Source organism: Centruroides vittatus, unplaced genomic scaffold (genome assembly GCF_030686945.1).
Source record: "Centruroides vittatus isolate TY-2023 unplaced genomic scaffold, ASM3068694v2 contig_926, whole genome shotgun sequence".
Taxonomy (NCBI): Eukaryota; Metazoa; Arthropoda; class Arachnida; order Scorpiones; family Buthidae; genus Centruroides; species Centruroides vittatus.
The window spans coordinates 1,294,243-1,315,242 of record NW_027122612.1 but is presented as its reverse complement, the minus strand read 5'-3'; the positions used below and the strand labels follow the sequence as shown (position 1 = coordinate 1,315,242).

The following is a 21,000-nucleotide window of genomic DNA, read 5'->3' as shown; positions in this document are numbered from 1 at the left end:
TTCTCTTTCCTATTCATATTATCTTTACTTCCTGGAACCCTTCCCTGACCGGTGCTTAACGGCTTAACAATAATTGACCCCATTATGGACAATAGGACTGTACGCAGCCCTGAGGGGTAGAACCAAGACAAAGAGTCACTTTTGAGTCAGAGCTGAAGGAGGAAAGACGAGAACGAGAAAGCTCCCGAATACGTCTTCGAGACCACGTGGGTGAAGACAAAGAGAACTTTATGTGTAGTGAAAGTGTTGACTTTTTTTTTTTCTCGTGATTAAGAAGAGATTCGTCATCTACACCGTTATATGCACCGTTATGTGCACCTCATTGCATTAGCACCAAAAATAGTTGGGTACCCATTCCTTTTTTTTTCTTCTCCTATCAGTTATTTTATTGTCATAAATTCTTCTATCATTCTTCATTAGTTGTAATTAATTATAAGTTTAGAATTAAGGTCTATATACGTTTGTAATCGCCCTTTTTGTAAAATAATTATCTATGTATCGGAATAGTCGTCACGAGACCTGAGGCTTATATCATTATATTTTTGTCGGGTTCCGTACTAATACTACCTGTGTTGGAGATAGAGATATTATAGCTGGCATCCCACAACCCTTCCTGTATCTATATACGCGAATAAAAGATCCGTGTTTTTAAACGATGACAAAATCTAACGTAACATGCATTTCCTCCATAATCCTATTGTAATTTATATTATAGGTCTATTGTTGGATGCGAATGTGGGATGAGTGGAGATCTCGTTTTCGTATAGAACATTTACAAAAACAATGATTAACTTATAATATAAAGTTTGGTAATGGTTAATTGAACCGATAAATCAACGTAGCATTTCGTTTATGCATATAAGGGCGTTTTTGATGTGACACTAGCTCGTCGGCGTGCCACCAAAAAATTGTATACGCGCCAGTAACTCAAAAGGGTTAACTGATGGTCTAAATTACGCAACTATAAGTTGTTGCAGGTTCCTAACCCTGTATTTTCTAGTGAGTCCTGTTAAAATATGATATTATAATAGATTATAGTTTTATTCGTCTTCTTAATGTTCACAGGATGGAGGTCAAAAATGGGGAGAAATGTATACTGTTTTTACATGTATATAGAAAGTGTGAACTCAGCAACTTGCAATATAACACAATTAATTTAAATAAGATGTGGCCTTCTGATTCCTGCTTTAGAATATAAAAATAATCTAACACCTTGCGTTATTCATTGTGTGCGAAACTCTGAGTTTTCCAAAAAGTAACCTACGAGAAGTGTTTCGATCTATAAAAGAAAGGAAGGGGATTATCGTATATTGATTATTTTTCAATATAAGTGAAAGGCACGATCGATAGGAGATTAGCTATTGAGTATCATTTTGTATTCGTGTGTCGGTTATCGTTTTGGAGATACACGAATCATACTTCCTCTGTTTAATGGAATTATCGAGGAAGTAGAGAATTTTTAGTAATAATAGGATTTTCGCAACTCCCCTATCACTCGAGATTTATTTAAAGTGTTTTCAATATATTGTCATCTGTCAATTTTTTGGTCTATATTTTTGATTTCTTATATAATTTATATATATATTTACCACTAGATGTTACTTATATTTAGTGATAACAAAGAAATTGGAAATTATATGATTTATTTATCTTCATATAAAAAGTTTTTTACTGTAAAATTAAGGCCAGAGATGACTGCTTCCATAGAAATAAATTTTAACATCCCGGATTTAGATGACCGGTACGAATTTTATAGGCCTATAACTAGAACTATTTGTAAAGGTTTCGAGTTGAAGTAACTTAAATCGATTCTTATAAATTCTGAATTAAGTCTTAAATAAACTTATTATTTAAAAAAAATTAAAAATTGTACATCATATTTGGGGAGGATCCGTTTCTCTTGTTGAGGTCGATTTGGGTTAATATTTGTGATTTCGAATATTAACTTGTCAATATTCTTAAGCAATTTATAACAATAAAATGTAAAGTTACCTTTATGTATGGCCATCAAAGAATATCTTTCATAGAATAGAATATAACTTAGTGTTTTCTTAGTTATATTGTTCAGTTGCGTTGTATGGTTCATCATTAGTTGCATTGTTTTATTTTGTAAACAGTAAATACTAATTTGATCCATTAAACATTTTAATAATTTTAAAGTCTATAGTTAAAAGAACAAAGACATTGCATTTATAAGTAGGGAATTTTTATTAAATTATTTTGTTTTAATTTCTTAATAATTTTTTGATGATTATAGATTATTGCGATTACAACAATTCAGTTATAGATTTTTCGATATTTTATAAGCTTGTAAATGTATAGACTAAGTTATTTTCCCGTTTGAAAAGCATTATTCAGCATATTTTCATTGTTATGTAAAAGTTTCCAAATCTCAGCTTTTATATGTAAAATAAAATATCACATATAAAATTTTATAAGTAGACGATGATACAACATGAATTCGATTTCATCGTTATGGCACGCAATTTAGAAAAAGATACGAATAATTTTCTATTGTATAAAATATGCGATCGTAGAAATTTACTTTTCATGTTTGCAGTTGTATAATTCTTAGAGTTGTCACTTGGTAAATAAATATTAAATTAGCTTTAAATTTAATAAAAAGCTAAGAATTAATAGACATTAAGTTTTAATAAATGTCAGCCAAACAAGAATGGAAAGATGAGTTTCGGGTCGTAGGGATTTTGATCGTGATAGCCATCTGGACACCCACTAAAGACAATAATAAGAGTCGATTATTTACGACGGAGTTATTTACTCCGCACTCTCACAGATAAAATAAGTAAGAATAATCATAATAATTACAGTAAATGTAATTAAACGGGATATAGGTCTCATTGTATTGTACGATATACACAACAATAAAAATGATAGGAAAGGTCGTGGCATGGCCCCGAGACAATAACTTTCGTAACCTTGAGATGACAACTTCAATATATAATCGATAATGATCTAGATGATCGGGATTAAAAGTGGATATTGTCTGAGGGAAATAAGATGGACAGTTTTATAACTCTCGAACGGATGCTTCCTGTTATCATGACAGTTATACAATTTATTTATTTATAGTCCCTAACTGTAATTTTTATCTTCCTTTTTATATTTTTAATAAATTATCTTCTAACTTCGATACTTATTAGAAAAATAAACGAAATACAATCGTTATGTTAATCTCATACAGAATCGTCAGGTTTGCAAAAGTATGTCTTAAGGCACTAAGTTTAATTAGGTTAAAGTAAAGAGTAATTCGCCTTTATTTTCTGAAAAATCTTTTTATAGATTGAATATTTTCGGAACATTACACATTCTATCCTGAGAAAAATTCGATGTTTTTCCAAAAGGTGGAACCTTAATTATTTTTCTTTTTGTTTTTAAGGTAACAGAATCATTAGAATGTTTATTTACTCACTGTGGAAATTATACGCCTGAATGTTTCGAAAGTTAATTAAGAAATTAATTAGAAATTTTATTTAAAAAATTATTCATTTACTTCAGATGCGATTTTAACATTTTCACTTATATTGTATTAAGCAAATTAAATTAAATTAATAAAAATATCTACCTCCGCAGTATAAAGCAATACAATAGATGACGATGCGCCAAGGGCTTTTACGGCAGGATTTTCTATGGAAAACTGACCCACACGTGTAGAGTATTTAGGTGTTAGACACGTGAAGAAAAGTGGAAAAACTCTTCGCGAACAGAACGTTGGTCAGGCGAATATTCAGTGGTTTTTATCCACTGGCCCAGCGGTTATGATTTCACAAAACTATATTCTGACAAGTCTTTACCATGTTTCATTCTTTCTTCCTGTAGACACAGTCATTATTAGAAAGGCTTTCTGTCACGAATACGATCAGGACCACGCTAGGAAGGGCGGATGGTAAGGAACTGAGATATCCGAGCCCATGAAAAATTCTTGAAGTTCGCCTGCTTGGATTCGATTCCGGATACCCAGAAGAGGCAGGCTGACGCCTTTACCACCTCGTCTTTACTGTTAATGGTCTGGGAAATAATGGAATACTCAAAAGAGACCTTATAATAACTTGTCTATTTAGCCTTTCCATATCAATTTCGTGATTAAAAAAAAAAACTTATATTAAATCAATTCTTTGAGATTGCATTGAATAAGAGAAAATTTATTTAAAAATTAAAAATTTGTGTTTCTTTATCTATGATTAGACTGTGTGATTCTCTATATTATTTTCACTGAGTGTCTTATTTATCGAATTTCATTGAGATTTCCTCTATCGATCATTGAGTTTTGTTTCTATTCGAGTTTTTATTTATAAACCTAAAACGCTACATTCTCTAACCTAGTACCTGCTTAATGAATGCAAAGTATAGCATTTAAAATGTTTAAAATCATGGAAAAACCCATAAAAATCTCCTTTCATTTTGGACGTAATGAATCGTTCTGTTTTTTGATATTCGACTCGACGAAAACGTTCTAAACTATAGAATGTGGGGTTCTCAAATTACGTGTTTGAAATATGCGATTCTAAAATAACGAAATGGAAAACTCAATAGGTCTCTACACCGGTCATGATTCAAAATTATGCACGTTTAGGCCTGCGTAAAGTTATGTTCTTTGAGCATTAATGGTAACATACTTACATATGACACATCGTTCGGGCGGTATCGACCGTTTGAAAATTTGTTGCGGTGGGTCCTAGGAAGGTGCGATGCCTCCTTAGAACGTAGGCTAACCCTCGATTAATTTAAGAACTCCCTATATAACGATTTGTCAGATTGAATCGATAATTAATAAGATTAAACTTTTGTACTATTATATTTATATATACTAGAATTAACCGCTATTTTTTAGTTAAATTGGCCTAGTTCATATTGATTTAAATCTAGTTTTTATAAAATATACAGCCGTAAAAAGAATAGTATTCATTAATAGCCTATTTAAATGTAATAACCATATAAAGATCTGCATAAAATTAAAATTTTATTGAGTTATTTTGTTGATACAGATTACTGTTTTCAAGATGTTTCCCACGATGATGATATGACATTTATACTAATACAAATATATAGCTTGCTGGTTAAAATTAAGATATTTAACGAGTCCCTCTCTTAAATGCTAGAGAAGAATTGCGAAAAGTTTATTAGAAGTTGTATAGAACCGGAATGACGTTTTCGACAAGACGAAACACTTATTGTTTAAATGTCCGTCAGATAAAACAATTGTGTTCAAAGGCGATTCGTGTCACGGAGGTAGAAAAAAGGAAAGAACATATAACTTTTCTTTTGGAAGCGAATGACAGGCAATGAAAAACTGCCATCGTTAATTGGAAAATCTTTTAAAGCCCCGATGTTTTTTGCAATACCAAGAATTGCAATAGAAAGCATGGATGACGGTCAGAGCTTTTTCTAACTAGATGAAAAAATTAGACACCCGCATAATTGCCGAAAACAGAAAACTATTGTTTTTATCGTCAATTGCAGCGCAAATTTGACGATTGCCAATCTAGAAGCTAGTTCAACAATTCAACTTCTCGATTGCAGCCTTTAGATTAGAGAAGTATTGAAAATTTTAAATTACGATACGAGAAGTTTATCGATCGAAAGATGTTGCATATTATTGAAGATGGGTGACGTGAATTTGGAGTGAACCTGCTAGAAAGCTCGAAATGAAATTCCACAAAGAACCATTTTAAGTCGTAATATCGATCTATCGACTTTATCGACCGATCTCGTTAAAGCAACGAGTGGTGAAAAAATGTCATTAGAAGATTTTGTCAACGTTGACAATAACCTAGTGTCTGCGGGTACAGGAGGGTCTAATGATGTGTTCACGACATTGCTGAAGTAAAGAAACAATTGCGGGAAGCAAGAACGATGAAGATGAGGAGGAAATAAATTTGTCAAGGAGAAAATAACCAGCAGCTCCCTTTACATGTAGGGAAGCCAGGAAAGCTCGAGAGCTTTCCTGGCTTCCCTACGTGATTTCTATTTTTTTTTTTTTTAATCTTTAAATTGCTTCTTGTAATGAGGAAATGAAAACAAACTCTTGAAAATAATTAAGAAAATTGAAAAAATATTTTTTTTTTTTGTAAAAGTAACTGAATATCACGTAAAACCTGGAATTTCTTTACATGTCTCACGTCTTACCTTGAAACTACATCGAAGTAAGCGGGATGTGAAAGTTTCGACCCATTTATGAAACTGTACAGAATAAAATGTAGACAATGCAGATGAATGACCCGAAAATCTAAACAATTCTAAACTTCAAAACAATTTAAATAATTGTTTTTTTTCAAATAAAAAAAATCTCTAAGTGCAAATCTCTGTTTTTTTTTTATTACTTAGTAATTATCTACAAGTTATAGTTAACAATCATCGTATACTACATTGATAAATTAATCATCATCAAGAAACAGTTGACAATTTACAAGACGTTAACAAATACAATTCCAAGATAGAATTATATAAGCTAGTAGGCCTTATGGTATTAATAGTAGTACTGCGCAATTATACTATTCTTTAACGAATAATCTTAGTAGATCATCATTATTTTTGGAATGATCCCATTCAGGAATTTCTAGTCGATCTTTATACGAGCTCTTACTGGACTCTTCTCCGATTGACCCACTTTAGTAGCGACAGACCTTCAGTAATTTGACCTACAATACTATTATTTAAGTACGGAGACGTTTCTAAGAATTCCTATACTTAGTTGCGTAAACAATTGTAAACATATTTATTAGTTATTAATTCATATTTAGGAACGGATAATATTTTTAAGAATATCTTTTAGTATATATTACTTTATATATTTGTTGGTAATAACTGATCGAATTTATTAATTTTCAATACATTTTGGTATTTGACGTGGGATAAGAATAAAGGTAAAAAGTGCAAAAATTTCTATTGTAAATCGAAATAATAATAATTTTAGACGATCATCCTCAATGAAAAATTTTCCTTATTTTTACTTCTTGATTACTGATCCGTTCTATCATTATTATACATTACAGATTTCGTTTTTCTCCTTTCTTTTCGAATCGAAATTTCCTTAGATTTAAATAGAAAATGTTTTACTTCTAGTCTGACCGAAAATGACTATATTTTTAAAAATCTTGTGCCAGTTTCTCCTTTTTTTTTAATATGCAGCGAGTGAATTTCAAATCCTTTTCTACTTTTAAAAATAAAATTCGTACATTATTGTTAATAAACACATTACGATGCAACAATCATCGTGTTTTAGTTTTATAAAACAACCATCAAAATAAAATTGATTGTAGAGAAAGTTGACCTTTACGACGACGAATACTTGTAAACGGATCTTCCCCATGAATATTAAACGGAGGTCCCTTTAGTATCTGCGAATTACTAAAATATATTGTTATAAATAAATCATACTAAAACTCAGACTTGTGTGCAGACTTCATCACTGCACAGACTTAAATTTTTTTTATAAAGGAGGGAATGTGTGATGGGGTCGTTAGAATAATTGTCTTAGAACTTCCCTAATTTGAAATAATTTTTTATTTTTAACCAAAATTATTATTCAGAAGCTGTTTGATCATCGATCAAAATACAAATTCTTGCTTATTTAATTATTTGAACTTTAGTAGAAGCGCTTTACTGTTGGAGGAGGTTCTAGTAGGATTTTTAATATGAAAGGATAATGCCAACGATTTAACCTTTACCGATGAAAGATATACAGGTATACAACGTATTAATTTCATCAGTCTAGGAGTTACAAGTTAGTACAATGCCCTGACAAAGCGACAAAATATGACAGGGTAGGAGTAGGTAGTAAAAAAAAAAGAGATTAAAATTGATAAAATCATATTAGAATGACCGCTTAGCGGCTCATTCGAACAAATGGTATCGCTACGTCGAAGTTTAGCCTAATTGTAACGTGGAAGTCACATTCGTGACGTAACACTTTCAATAAAGTCACTATATATAGGCCTAATAAGTTTACTCTGCTGTAATTGGAGAACCAAGAGGTACTACATAACAATTGTCAATAAACAGATTAAGAAAATTCTTAATCCTCTATTTTAATTTTCTAGAAAATACAGTATTAAAACCCTATTTTATTCAAAATTAAAAATACTCGATTTTAAATTATTAAATTTAGTAGAAAATTAAAACTTTCATTATATATCTTCTAAGAAATAAATTATTTTTTCATTTAATAGACGTTTAAAATTGTTTTTATAATTATCCAATAATTTCTAAAGACATTTGAATAGGATCTCATTTAATAATTTATTGTAAAAAAAAAGCTAATATTAAATGTACTTTTAAATTAAAAAAATTTCTCTTGTGTTTTTAATATTCGGGAATTCCAACGGTCTAACAATATATCTGGAGCGATCGAGAATTGTATATTATTTAGTTAGAATATGACCTATTTTTACAGTTCTATTGAGTCGAAGTATCTGTTTTACTTGGAAATAATGTGGGAAAATTTCGACCTCACACATTCCCAGCGAATGTCACCGACATAGGATTTTCATCTCAACCTTATCAGCTTTCAGTCGAAATTTTAATATATATATATAAAAAAAACCATTACGTATAATAATTTTTTTTACAAATTCCATTACTAAAAAAAGATGCTTTCGTCGTAAACCACCTAAAAACACGATTTTTCTGTCTGGAAATTCAAGTCCATTGTTTCTTTGTGTTTCGGACAGTCGAGCAACCAACGTGAAGTCGTACATCGCTGTAAGTACAGTACGTTTAAATTGATCAAAATTTCATTGTAAAATAAACGTAATATTTTGTTTTAAAGTATTTAACATAAAAGTGGTAAATTTTTGCCATTCTGAAATTCCTCTTCAATGAAAATATTTGCTTAGAGGCATCTGCATTCTGCCTTACTCTAATTGTTGTAGACCGATATAGAACGAGTGTTTATGCTTTAAAAATATACAAAAAGAAAGAAAGAAGAAAAAAAATTGACGCCTGCACGAACTAGTTCACGTTTACACAGTTATGTTTTGATGATTTTAAAGTTTTTTGCCCTCTCGCTTGTTTGACTCGAATGGGAAAGTCGATCTTTGTTTTGTGTAATTACAGATTTTCTCGTAGATTGTTGGAATTTGAGGAGGATGTTCTGAAACATTCCTCGTATACGGATTGTACTGTACTTCCTTCAAACGAGATCAGAGGTACTGTACGGGCCTACAACCGAAGAAGAAAGTGACTTTTTCTTTCCCGACGAATAAGCTTAACGTGTATTTTAAGAATTATATTAGCCCCGAGCTATTATTAGGTTGTAATTATTATTTAATATTAAAATTATTTAATTTGTTTCTATAAATAAATATATCTATAAAATTAAATGCCAGCTTTTTTTTGTGCGCCTAAATCAGGTTATTTTTAAAATGTTAGAGAATAAGGTTTTTTTTTTTAATGAAAATATAAAAAAAAGTAAGTAATTCTTATTAAAAAATTGAAATAATAATACGAATGCTTTTGTTTAATAAAAAGAAAAATTATTAAGTCGAGGATTGCCTGTAAATAGTCAGGCCTCGAATTACGACGAGTTTCCGTCGTAATTCGAGGGCTGTCTATATACAGGCAATCCTCGACTTATAAACCCATTATAATAGTTTTTCTCGCATATATTCAATTTTATTTAAAATTTTCTAAAAATTATATATACATTATCTTATGAAAACTAATCTTTTTTTTGTTTTGTTTTTTCTTACTAAATGCTTGGTTTCATCGCAATTTAACAAAACGGTGCTTCCATTTTTCGTTCATTCTGACGTAAAAATTCACAAATTTTAAATAAATTCGAACAAATTTGGGTTATACGCATGTTTCATCAAGCTGCGTGTCAACCCCGAAAATTGTTTAAAAGTAGTCAATTCTTCTTTTCGAAAATTAAATACCTAGCAGCTAATTTACATGATTTTTTTTTTAAAAGTAAATATTTAAAGTAAAATAAATTAGGATATAAATAAATAATGCTTAAGTATTATTCCATATTTTAATCCAACGTAAATTTATTGAAAGAATTTACGTATAAAAAAAAATAAAGTATTCTTAATTATATAGCTATTGATCAGTTAGTTGCGTTTTGATGATTAACATGCAAGTTTTACGTTATAAAAGGGATAAACCCCCCGCCTTTCAGTAGAGCGTTTGACATATATTAATTGTCCTCAAATCTGCTGTTTATGAGGAAACGTGTGGGAAAAACTTAAATCATCATCATTGTTTTTGAGTAACTCATCTCTATCTGATTGGTCGCATTTTGGTCTTTGATCATTCCACGTTCGGGCGTTGAATGAACTAAAGAAATAAAATTCTCCGATAAAAAAAAAAATTTTATCGAAGGAAAATATTATTTCCATCAGTTTTCCGCCATTCGTTTTCGTAGCAGCCCACCCACAATTTTTTTAAAAACCGATTCCTGAAATTACAACTACATTTTGCACCAGGCCAGTAAAGGATGAGATGCGTAAGTCGAATCTTTGAATATTCGTATGAGGTTCTATTTATTATATAACTTGTTAACCTTCGTATAGTTTTTAATTTATAAAATATATATTTATTACATAAGTTTAGTAGAATCCGTACGAATCGATTATAGAACGTAGAAGAATCGAAAGATATTTTCTTTGTTGCAGAATGTTTTTGTAAAAGTACTTTTTGTGTTAACAAAGACAACTATAGAGACAATTGCAATGCTTTCTAAAGCCACAAAGGTTTATTTATATCGAATGAAAGATGGAATGTACGTAACCACGTAAGTTCTATCGAACGTGTGTCAAGGACGAAAGGGCTGAACGGGAAACCAATTGTTTTTAAATCCGACAGGGACGTTATTTGGCAAGTCTTCAATCGATTGCGAAAATGACTGGCAGATATTTATTAAGAAAATATTATATAAGTTTTTTTACGTATGGAATGAATAGAAACGTTTACATGAAATCTATGCAAATAAATGGTCATCCGTGAACTCAAAATATCCGTCCTTGTATCTAGGAGGTACAGTACTTAAACACGCATCCTCTTATCTGTTTTCAATGCTAGAATAGTTAAATATGGGATCGTCCTTCACGAGAACCTCTACAATTTTCACGACATTACAGGTATTATAGTGGTCCTGCATTTTTTCCTAGAATTTTAATTATTATTGATTTAATAATTTCATTATTGTCACGAGAAATTTCTTCATTTAGCCCAAGAGTTCGAGAGGAATGCAATTTACATAGGAAAGTTTCGTGTTCCAATTGGTAAATGAGCCTAAACAAAAGGAAATTTTTCGGTGACGATTTAGTTTGTCTTTATCTTTCTTTCAGATTGTAACTGGAGATAGAATAATTTTAGATGGTTATTAGCTCGGTTATACTTATCCTTTTAGATTTGCTAGAGTTTTTAAAATTTTAATGACCTATTATTAGTATTAATATATTATTGTATGCATTCTTATGAGAAATTTTTATTCTCTGAATAAGTAAGTAGTTAAGTATGTTATACATTTTCAAATACCATGATTAATAAAGCAATTAAAAAAAGATATGGAGAGATGCATCTAGAACATCTTGTTTTTGAGGGAGGAAAAATTGTGACAATGATAAGTCATTAATCCCAACAATAAGTTTTAAAATATTAGTTACGATACTCGTTCACCTAGAAAAATAATTGATATCTGCCTTATTCGAAAAAGTTTAGTCGTAAATTAATTTAATATTTGCCCGTAAGCCATAATAAAATATAATTATGTCGAATCTTTGTAAACAGATGTCTGTAAAATAAATTTTTAAATAGAATTTTTAAAAAAACCCCCTTTTTACGGAAGATAATTAAGACCCAGGAGAATCTAGAAACACACTTTTTCCTAATTAGTCCTTTTAATTGAAAAGTGCTGGAATAATTCTGTGACATTTGCTTAATAGACTGTGATATGGAAAACAAGCCTTGATTGGAATTAGAAAATTAACATAATTTATTATAAAAAACGACGTTTTTTATAGGTTTTTTTGGACAGACAGCAGGAAAAACAATATTTTTTAATTGGTGATTTAAAAATCGATTTTTACTTCAACCTTTGTTTAAGTTTTTTCAATATATCATCATCTATCCTGAGAAATTATTTACGTTTTTTTTATTCTTTACGTATTTTTAGAAATACTTTATAGATATATTTCATAAGTTATTACATTATATAGCACATTTAAATATAAAAAAAAAACTGTGCAGATGCGAGACGGTGAAGAAATGTGTCGACAGAATGGGCTGTTGACCCTGAGTAACACGCATTGTACGCCTTTTTTTTAATTTTATCTTCCGGTTTCACTTGTAAGATTTCCTTTCTTTGGCATGTTTCGTGAAAAACTATGATTTACTTCCATTTAAGTGTATTCTTTATCGTTAGAAACGTTCTTAATTTGGAATTCTAATGTCGACTTGAAGGTAAAAAACAAAAAAATCCACTTCACATTTTAGCCGCCGTCTATCTGTTTTTATATCCCATTTTCTGGCGTTTAGATTAGTACCTAGAGGATTAAAGAAGAGAAGAAAAATCGGAGGACATTCTCTTTCTGTCTAGCGGAAAATAAAGTAAGGAAATGAGGCAATTTGTCACAGTAGTTGATATCAGAAGCTAGGCAAACGATGTGTGAAAGAAAGGCCACATGTCTGGCGGTTTCGCTCTCTGAACGACCAGAATACATCTGTTTACAGAGGAAGATAGAAAAAAATAAAATAAATCTCAGCATTTCTTCCGATCGTATCAAATTCAACCGAATATACGCGGTACATAGAAATTTTTCGTCGAGGTCAAAAAGTACCGAAACCTAAAGGAAGCGTGGAATTAATCGCGTTTTAATTAAACCTATTAAGTTAACGACGATACCGATAAAAAAAAGTGTAGTTAGATCGAATTAGAGATGAGATTAGAAAGATTCCTGGTTCGAATCCCGTCAAGTATGTAAATAGTAGGAGGAACAGGAACTTATCACCGATTGTAATTAGTCTATGTAAACGAGTTATGCAAAACGATCGACGATCGACGAGGTTGTCAGAAAATGTCTTCGGCTTCTTTTGTATCCCAGTTATTTAACAGACAGGAAATTGGAACGAAGATTCAGGTCGCTCTCAGCTTGAGTCCGATTCATCTCTTATCAGACGACCTTCTTTCCGATAGAGAATGGCAAATGACCGACTGGAATATAACAATTGCTATCTCGAATTCGGATTCGGAGAAATCCGAGAAGACATTTTATTTACTTAAATAAAATAAATAAGATGTAATTGGATAAAATCTCATTCGAATATTAATTTGATGTAGTCTTAATGGTTTTTTATTTCTTAAAAACGTTCTGCAATTTCTAAAAATGATAAAAATTTGCTATGAATTTGAAGGACTTATCACGTCACAGTTTTCAATAGGAAAATTCAAACGTAGTTTTTGATTATTTGTCCTATTTGTTAATTAATCTTCTTAATAGCTACATTCCATGTATGTCTACTCTAAATTATTGTATATAAAACAAGAACCTTGAATTCATTCTTATCTTTAACTTTCCTGCTTCGTTTCTTGTGACGACGACGCTCCTTGTAGTATAGGTATTATGCCTTTAGGCTGATAATTGAGAAAATTAAACCTATTTTAAGTGCCTAAACGCTAAAAAGACTAGCAAAATAAGGAAAAAATCTAATTAATGTAAGTTAATTACATTACACTAGTATAATAGTGATTAACTTAGACGGATTCACTTGATGTAACGAAGGCCCGTTTGATCTTTGTCCGAGATAAATTTTTATGATTTGTACGATGACTTTACATATATTTTTCGTAGAATATTATATGTTATTACGTATTTTTCTGTCCATGCTTGAGTAATCAAGATGGAAAGCGTGCTGTAGTTTTTGCTCTCGGGCTAACTATATTACAAGTGTGTTCATATCTCGCTTTCTGGTGATAGGATTAAGACTGTGTGTAAACGCCAGTCTCCATGTAATTGTCAGGTATTATAAATATTTTTATACGTATATTTATATAGTTAAGTGAAGTAATATTTCTTATATTACTATTTAAACAATTGTTATACTTTTTGAAAGCGTTGAATCATTTGACGAATCTTTTCTATAGATTTCACAGATTTCTATAGAATCCACAGATTTCAAAGTAAATTTCTTCATCTTTTCGTGAACTTTTTGGTTATTCCCTTGCAATTATTTTTGAATTTATTGCACAACTGATAATACCGCAGATTGTTAATAATGGATAATTGAATTTTATTTAATGTATTTTTTATGTTAGAATTTTTTTTTCTTTGTTGAAAGTACAGGAAACGTTACAAAAAGAAGGAAAAATTTCAATTGTTTAGATGAGAGAAAGAAATATTTAAATTGTCCGTTAATTAAAGATTAATTGAATAATAAATCGAAAAAAAATAATAAATCAATGAGGCAGAAATGGCACGGAGAAAAGTAGGGCATTTGTATTATTTCGGCAGACAACATATAAATATGCGGGATGAAAAGTTTCCTGCACTTTAATACATGCTACCACTACTGTGGCCTATGGGCACAACAAAAACTTTTCGACATTTTGGCCTATTTATTGTGTGAAAATACGGACTGAAATGAAAGTAACACGAACACATGTATTTCTCTCTCCTCTCTCTCTTTTTTTAATGAAAAGAAGTCATTGTGGTGTTTGCCAATGAATAAAACAATAAATTGTACGACATTTTGATAATGTTTTGTCTTGATAAATTGTAAATTCAATTTCTACTTAATGCTTTCTTAATATTTATAAAGGATTATAATGAAAATAATAGATTTCTTTTTATATATAATAAATTTCGACCCTTTGTTACCATTTGTGTACACAGCGTAAATAATGTAGAATTACACTTGCATTACTGAAATATTACTCTAAATTAGTAATATTGTGTAGCTTTAAAATTAACTATCAAATAGCTTTTATATTGTTTATTTTGCTGCAGGCAATTATAACTTAGCAGAGATCTCCAATGCCTGAGTTATTTAATCCATTTTTCTTGTTAGTTTTTATAGTCAAATATATTTTCAAAAATTAACAATTTAAATGTAAAAACTTGCGTAATTAAAAAAAAGCACCTCACGAAAACGAAAATGGCGAACAATTAATTTCCGGATTGTTTATTTCATTTCCAAATCCGGGTGTTAACCTGCACGCCTCTTCTCATTCAATTTAAGGATGGTTTCTCAAGATGATAGTATGTTGATATGTCCTCCTCCTCGTATTTTGTACGCGTGGTGAACATAAACAACACTAGAAATCCTTGTTACGATAAGATCGCGGATTAACTCATCCCTATCCGGGAAAACGGCCGTAATTACAAAAATAGTATATTATTACTAGTTTAATGACTAATTTTAATTATTTCTCAAAAATTACAATCTCGAAATTGTTGAATGCATGAGATATTTTGATAAAATATTCAATTGTTATGCGTGTTTTAGCAATTTCTCATGCAATGATTTACGCTAAGTGGAAATTTAAAGCTTTTTTTTTTTCCTACATCCACTCACTATTCGAAAGAATAAAATAGTCGAACATGATTTATTCAGTTTATCAAGCGTTTAAATTAATTAAAATACATTAAATTGTGAAAAGTATTATTGTCTAGCGTGTAAAAGTTTGTCGATTGCTATTTCCATCGCTAATATTTATTTATTTACTGCGATTTGCATATAAAAAATTTTTTTCTTCTTCGAATGCAAAGAAGAATTTATATAGAGCAGATGCCTGTATTATTTTGTTTGGACTCAGCCTCTCTTAGAGAGGATCAGCAAGCCCACTCCTCACATTTGAAGAAGCCTCAAAAACATTTATTACAAATTATTCATTCTGTATTATCTATTAAGAAACCTTATTTTCTTTTTTTAAAAATACATTATTTTCATTAAAAAGTATAAGCTATATAAACTTTTTAATATACTGGGGACCTCAAAGGAAATGCTCCAGGCTTCCCCTCCTATTTTACTTGGTATGTACTGTACAGTACAGTACAGTAGGTAATTATGCATTTTTAATTTAGTAAAAAATTTTTATAAAAATTAATTATTTTTAAAAATTTCAGTTGTTTCTAACAGTCTCTCCGAATTTTATTTTTAGTTTATTTTAATGTAAAAAATTATCTAGAAATTTAGAAAGTTAATATAATTACAATCCGAACTTTTTTTTTTTAATAGGTTGCACTATCTGATGGATAATGTCAACAATCATCATTAGATGGAGAAGCTGGTTCCGGAATGGGCAGCGCCACTTCTCATGGTATCCAACTTACTCCAGTAAAAACTAACACGTTTCACACTCCGTATCATTACCATGGGAGAAAAATCAATAGGTTTGCTCATCCCCATAACAGAGTTTTGCCTCCTCCGGTGGCAGGGCAGAGATTACGCAGCACGGACAATGGTAGCATATTGCAAGAAAAAGGAACCATCCGTGGTCAACGGGCGGGAGGAAGTCCTCAACCGAGTGACATCGATTCCGAATTTCTAGCGGTTCTGCAGAAGAGATCGGATAAATTAACCAATAATCACCAACTCAGGTCGGAGAAGTGGCAGTCGATTAGTGATCCTAACATTAGCTACAGCTTAAAGAACAGCGAAACTAATGGAAAATTGAAATCGAAAAAGAAAAACCGTGCGCCCGAACCTCCTTCATTATCTCCTTCCAAGAAGTACTCTTCGTGCAGAAGGAAGAAAAATGGCAGCAGAGCAAAGCATCCCGCTCCACCTCCTCCCATTGTTGTTTCTATTCCGTCTAATGTAACTAAAAATTTAACACAAGTGAGACCAATAACTTTGCCATCTAGAGAAGAGGAAACTACAGAATCGTCTGACATTCAAGGAGAATCTAGGCACGTGGTTTGCGATGTAAGAAATAATAATATATCGAGAAAACAACCAACGCAAAATATAGTCGTCGATGATAAACGTAGCAGAAACGAAGCCTTTTCGGAAGAAATTCAACAAGTAACGAAGAGATTGGCCGAAAGGATGAAATCTAACCAACTACACGAAACAAAAACATCACCCAAACAATATTATTTTCCCGATGTGGAAATTGAACGGACGTCACATAATAAAGCTAATGCAAAACTAAACAGAAATGTCAAAGTGGATCAGACCAAAGAAAAAGATGGAAATAATAAATCTAGAAAACCAAAAACAAAAAGCGACCAAATAGACACAGAGAAATTGCAGAAACACAACAGGATAACTTACAGACAAATTCCAGAATCGGAATACGTTGACGACAGCATGGAATCCTGTTCACACTCTTCGGAATCTTTAGCATCTTTGAATGATTCCGAAGACGATATCGATTTAAAACTAAGACCCGTTCTACCCAGAAGGCAAGCCGAACTGCCTAAATTTTCGCCCACAGAAGCCTGGAAATTTCTTAGTGCGCAGCATTTGGATTCCATTCCGAGTAGCGAATTCGGAGACGACGACGAGGACAGGATATGGAGATTGAACAGGTTGGCAAAAAGAAATGCGTTCGAAAGATGTGAAGATTCCGGCATATCTCCGGATATCGAGAGTCCAGTGTTAACGAAAGAAAAGCACGACGGGACAAAGAAACATTCGCAAACTGTAATTATCGGTCAGCATTCTTGGATTCCCCAACAAGATCTGCTGGAAGATTCGGACAGCAACGATCTTGAAGACAGCATCAGAAATCACAGGCGCGTAAAAGTTCCGGTTAAACTAATGCTACCTAACGAAATGTTCAATTCAAAATTTAAAAATTTAATAAATAAAACAGTCAACCACAACGATCCAGATTTTAAAGAAAATCACGTCAAAAGTCGAAAAGTTCCGGGAGTGAGAAACACCAAACCGATCGGAGGCTTTATCAATTTGAAGAAAACGATGGGTACCAGAAACAAAAATACTCAGTTAGATTCTAACTGGGTATTAAATTATCAGAATAATAAGATGTGTAAACTGACGGGAACTTATAATTATGTTAATTCCGGCGGGAAGAAATATTTGCAATCTCTGATATTTGGTGTAAAGAAAAATGAAGAGGATAAAGATAAGTCAGATGATCATAAAAACGGAATACGTAAAAAATTCTCTTTTTATTCCACAGAAGGTCATGTCATTTATTTGCCAGAATACGAAACTGTAGAACTGGCTCGCAAACACATGAAAAAGCGAGATGCGGAGAACAACCGAAGGAAGAAAACCCCCGATGAAAATATAACCGAAGTAAAGATGCCCGAAGACAACGACTGGGTATTTCAAATGCAGAAGCAATACAGAAGAGAGAGGGTTTTAGAGAAGAATAATATACGCGACAAGTTAAAATTATATCGCAGGGAAATTTCCCCGCTTATAAGTCAAGAATTACCAGAATCTAGAAGTCAGAGTTGCGAAAATATCCCCGAAAGAATCAACTATTTGGGAGGATGGATGAGTAATCCAGAAAATTTAAACGTCATAACGCCTCCGAAGGTTTTCTCTTCCACGTCCTCTAGCTCTCCCGAGATAGTCCATTGCAATAATAGAAAGCAATTTACCGGAGCTAGTAAATGGATGAGGCGCCAACGACAACCTCCACAGGATCGTAATTTTAGTCCGACTAGACCGGAACCGGAAGGAGGAGACACTTCTAGTGACGAGAACGGTCTGCAGACTAGCGACGATGTCATCGCGAATTGCCAGAATCCGATTACCAGGCAGCCCAGTGTCTACACAGAACTTATGGAAGTGGCCGAGCAAGAAGAACAGCGAATGAAATCAAAACCACCATCGAATTGTGGAATTCAAACGGAATCCGAAACGAAACCGAAAGTGGAGATGAATAAAGAAGGCACCGAAAGCAGCTGGAAATTCAAATCTGGTCATCAGATACAAAATCAGGGATGTAAAAATGTGCCAAACAAATCGATAGGGCAACAAAATCCACCCGCAAAGACCTTTTATATGGAACTGGAAGAGAGAATGAGGCAGATATCTAAACGTATGGAAGAAAACTCGGAGGATGGTATAGATACAGAATCCAAAATATCGAAGAAAGAAGAGACTACAGCTAAACACATATTTCCTAATGTAATAATTAACGAAGGAGGATATAAATCTGTAATCCAGTTGTCTAGTGTACAGCCGTTCAACCCAAACAAAGGTTATCGTCCAGTGCCATTTAAAGTGCCTTCCGCAGAAAAGAATTCGACAGAAAACAAATAAAAACAGTACAATATGCCGCATCTATAATCGAGATTTTACCTTTCCTGTATTTATTTTATTTCAGAATCGAAACTTCTGTAGAAACCGTTGAATTGCGATTGTTAAAGTGAGCAGCACTCAATGATATTTCGTATTTTGTAAATAGACACTGAAGTGTTGATGGCATAGACCGGCTGCCCTCCGGAATATTATTTTAAATGTACAGAAAATTATTTTAGAATTGAACATACTTAAAAAAAGACAAAATATGTAACATGTCTTATATTAAAATTATTGTAATATATTCAGAGTTATGAATTTTACTAGTTGATTTATTTTAATTAAATACAAATATATAGAATCATACTTTAAGAAATCCAGGGCAATCGAAAGGGGAAAATTGGAAATTTTTAGGGGTAAGAACCATTAAGGGAAAAATTCCCTTAATGGTTCTTACTAGTGATGTAACGAATATTCGGTTACTACCCGGTATTCGGCCTATTTTTCACTATTCGGCCGAATACCGAATACCTAAAAACAGGAGTAAGAAATAACAAAAAACACAGTAAATTAATCATTTTTGTAACTTTTATTAATGCTGAACATTAAACTATAATTATTAAAGTTAATAAGAAATAGCATCTAACTCTAGTATTAAATTATTTCGTAATTAAATAATATTATAGCCTTTATCTAGCCCGATATCTTATGGCATTGATGGCGTGTAGGTTAGAATGTATCGGGCATTAATATTATTGATTAGTTAATTATGTTATATTCGTATTCGCGTATATTTTAATATTTTTTAACGATATTTTAAAATGATTTACGAAACGTTTTATTGAAACTTATCGTATTTAATGAAAGAATTATTTATCTATTTCTAGAAGATGAGTAACTAATATATAATTTATTTTATACATAAAGCAAAGAATGAGCATTTCTCATTATATACAAAAGATAACATTTGAAATCATGTTAAATTTTAAAAATATTGACAAAAACAATAGCAACAAAATATCACAAAACTTCACAAATAGAAAACCCCCAATAATATATTTGAACTGTTCCACAACTGGGCAGAAACTAGACCATATGTCCCCACTAAAGTATATCCTTAGGGCACTATTCAGTCTACAAATACGTATTAAAAACATAATTTTAGAGTTAAAAAGATCGATTGCAAATAAAATAACTTATAACTTACATCTAAATACCAACAACTGCCGAATCATATCGGGCTATTTACGGCTATTACATAAATTATAAACCAATTTGGCACTAGAGGTAGACGTTAGGCTCCATCTCATATTAACTTTAATAATTATAATTTAATTAATTAATTTAAATAATTTAGACCTACTGGAAGAAAAAATCGTAGTGACAGCGGGCCAATAGAGAGCAGATTGCGCGATCCTTGCCATAATGCGGTTTGTGCGCCAATTTTCGTACTTGCGTTAATCAAGCCGAATAGCCTGACCGAATATTCGGTATTCGGCTGAGGCCAAATATACTATTCGTTACATCACTAGTTCTTACCCCTAAAAATTATACGGCCGGATGGCCGAGCGGTTAAGGTGGCAGAAACCCGGGGTCGAAAAATCCCCAGGAATTTTTCGGCGGTGATCCGTCCAGTTATGTTGGGTTCTGTCCTCACCACCCGGTCGTCCCACTGTGGGCCTGGCCGAACCCATAATGGGTTTGCTAAAAAGAGGTCCTATTAGCGCCCACAGGGCGGAAAGAGTTTAATGTTTTTTTTTTTACTAATAGAAAATTAAAAAACCCTATAAAATAAAATTTTAAAGACACATT

At 31.8% G+C, this 21,000-nt stretch overlaps 1 protein-coding gene across 5 annotated transcripts in view; it reads left to right on the top strand.

Moving 5' to 3' along the window:
• The window catches only part of LOC136984694 (uncharacterized), a 29,320-nt gene extending 9,822 nt beyond the window's left edge, over positions 1-19,498 (top strand). The window contains exons 1-2 of one of the 5 annotated variants that reach the window (XM_067281774.1): positions 8,618-8,718; positions 16,198-19,498. In XM_067281774.1, the coding sequence (XP_067137875.1) occupies positions 16,258-19,209 (2,952 nt within the window). In that variant the 5' untranslated portion in view covers positions 8,618-8,718; positions 16,198-16,257 and the 3' untranslated portion in view covers positions 19,210-19,498. Of the gene's footprint in view, positions 1-8,617; positions 8,719-11,078; positions 11,100-13,940; positions 13,981-15,173; positions 15,335-16,197 lie in introns of those variants that run through there. The other 4 variants (XM_067281776.1, XM_067281775.1, XM_067281777.1 and 1 more) reach the window with 4 other exon arrangements.
• The last annotated feature ends 1,502 nt before the right edge of the window (positions 19,499-21,000 follow it).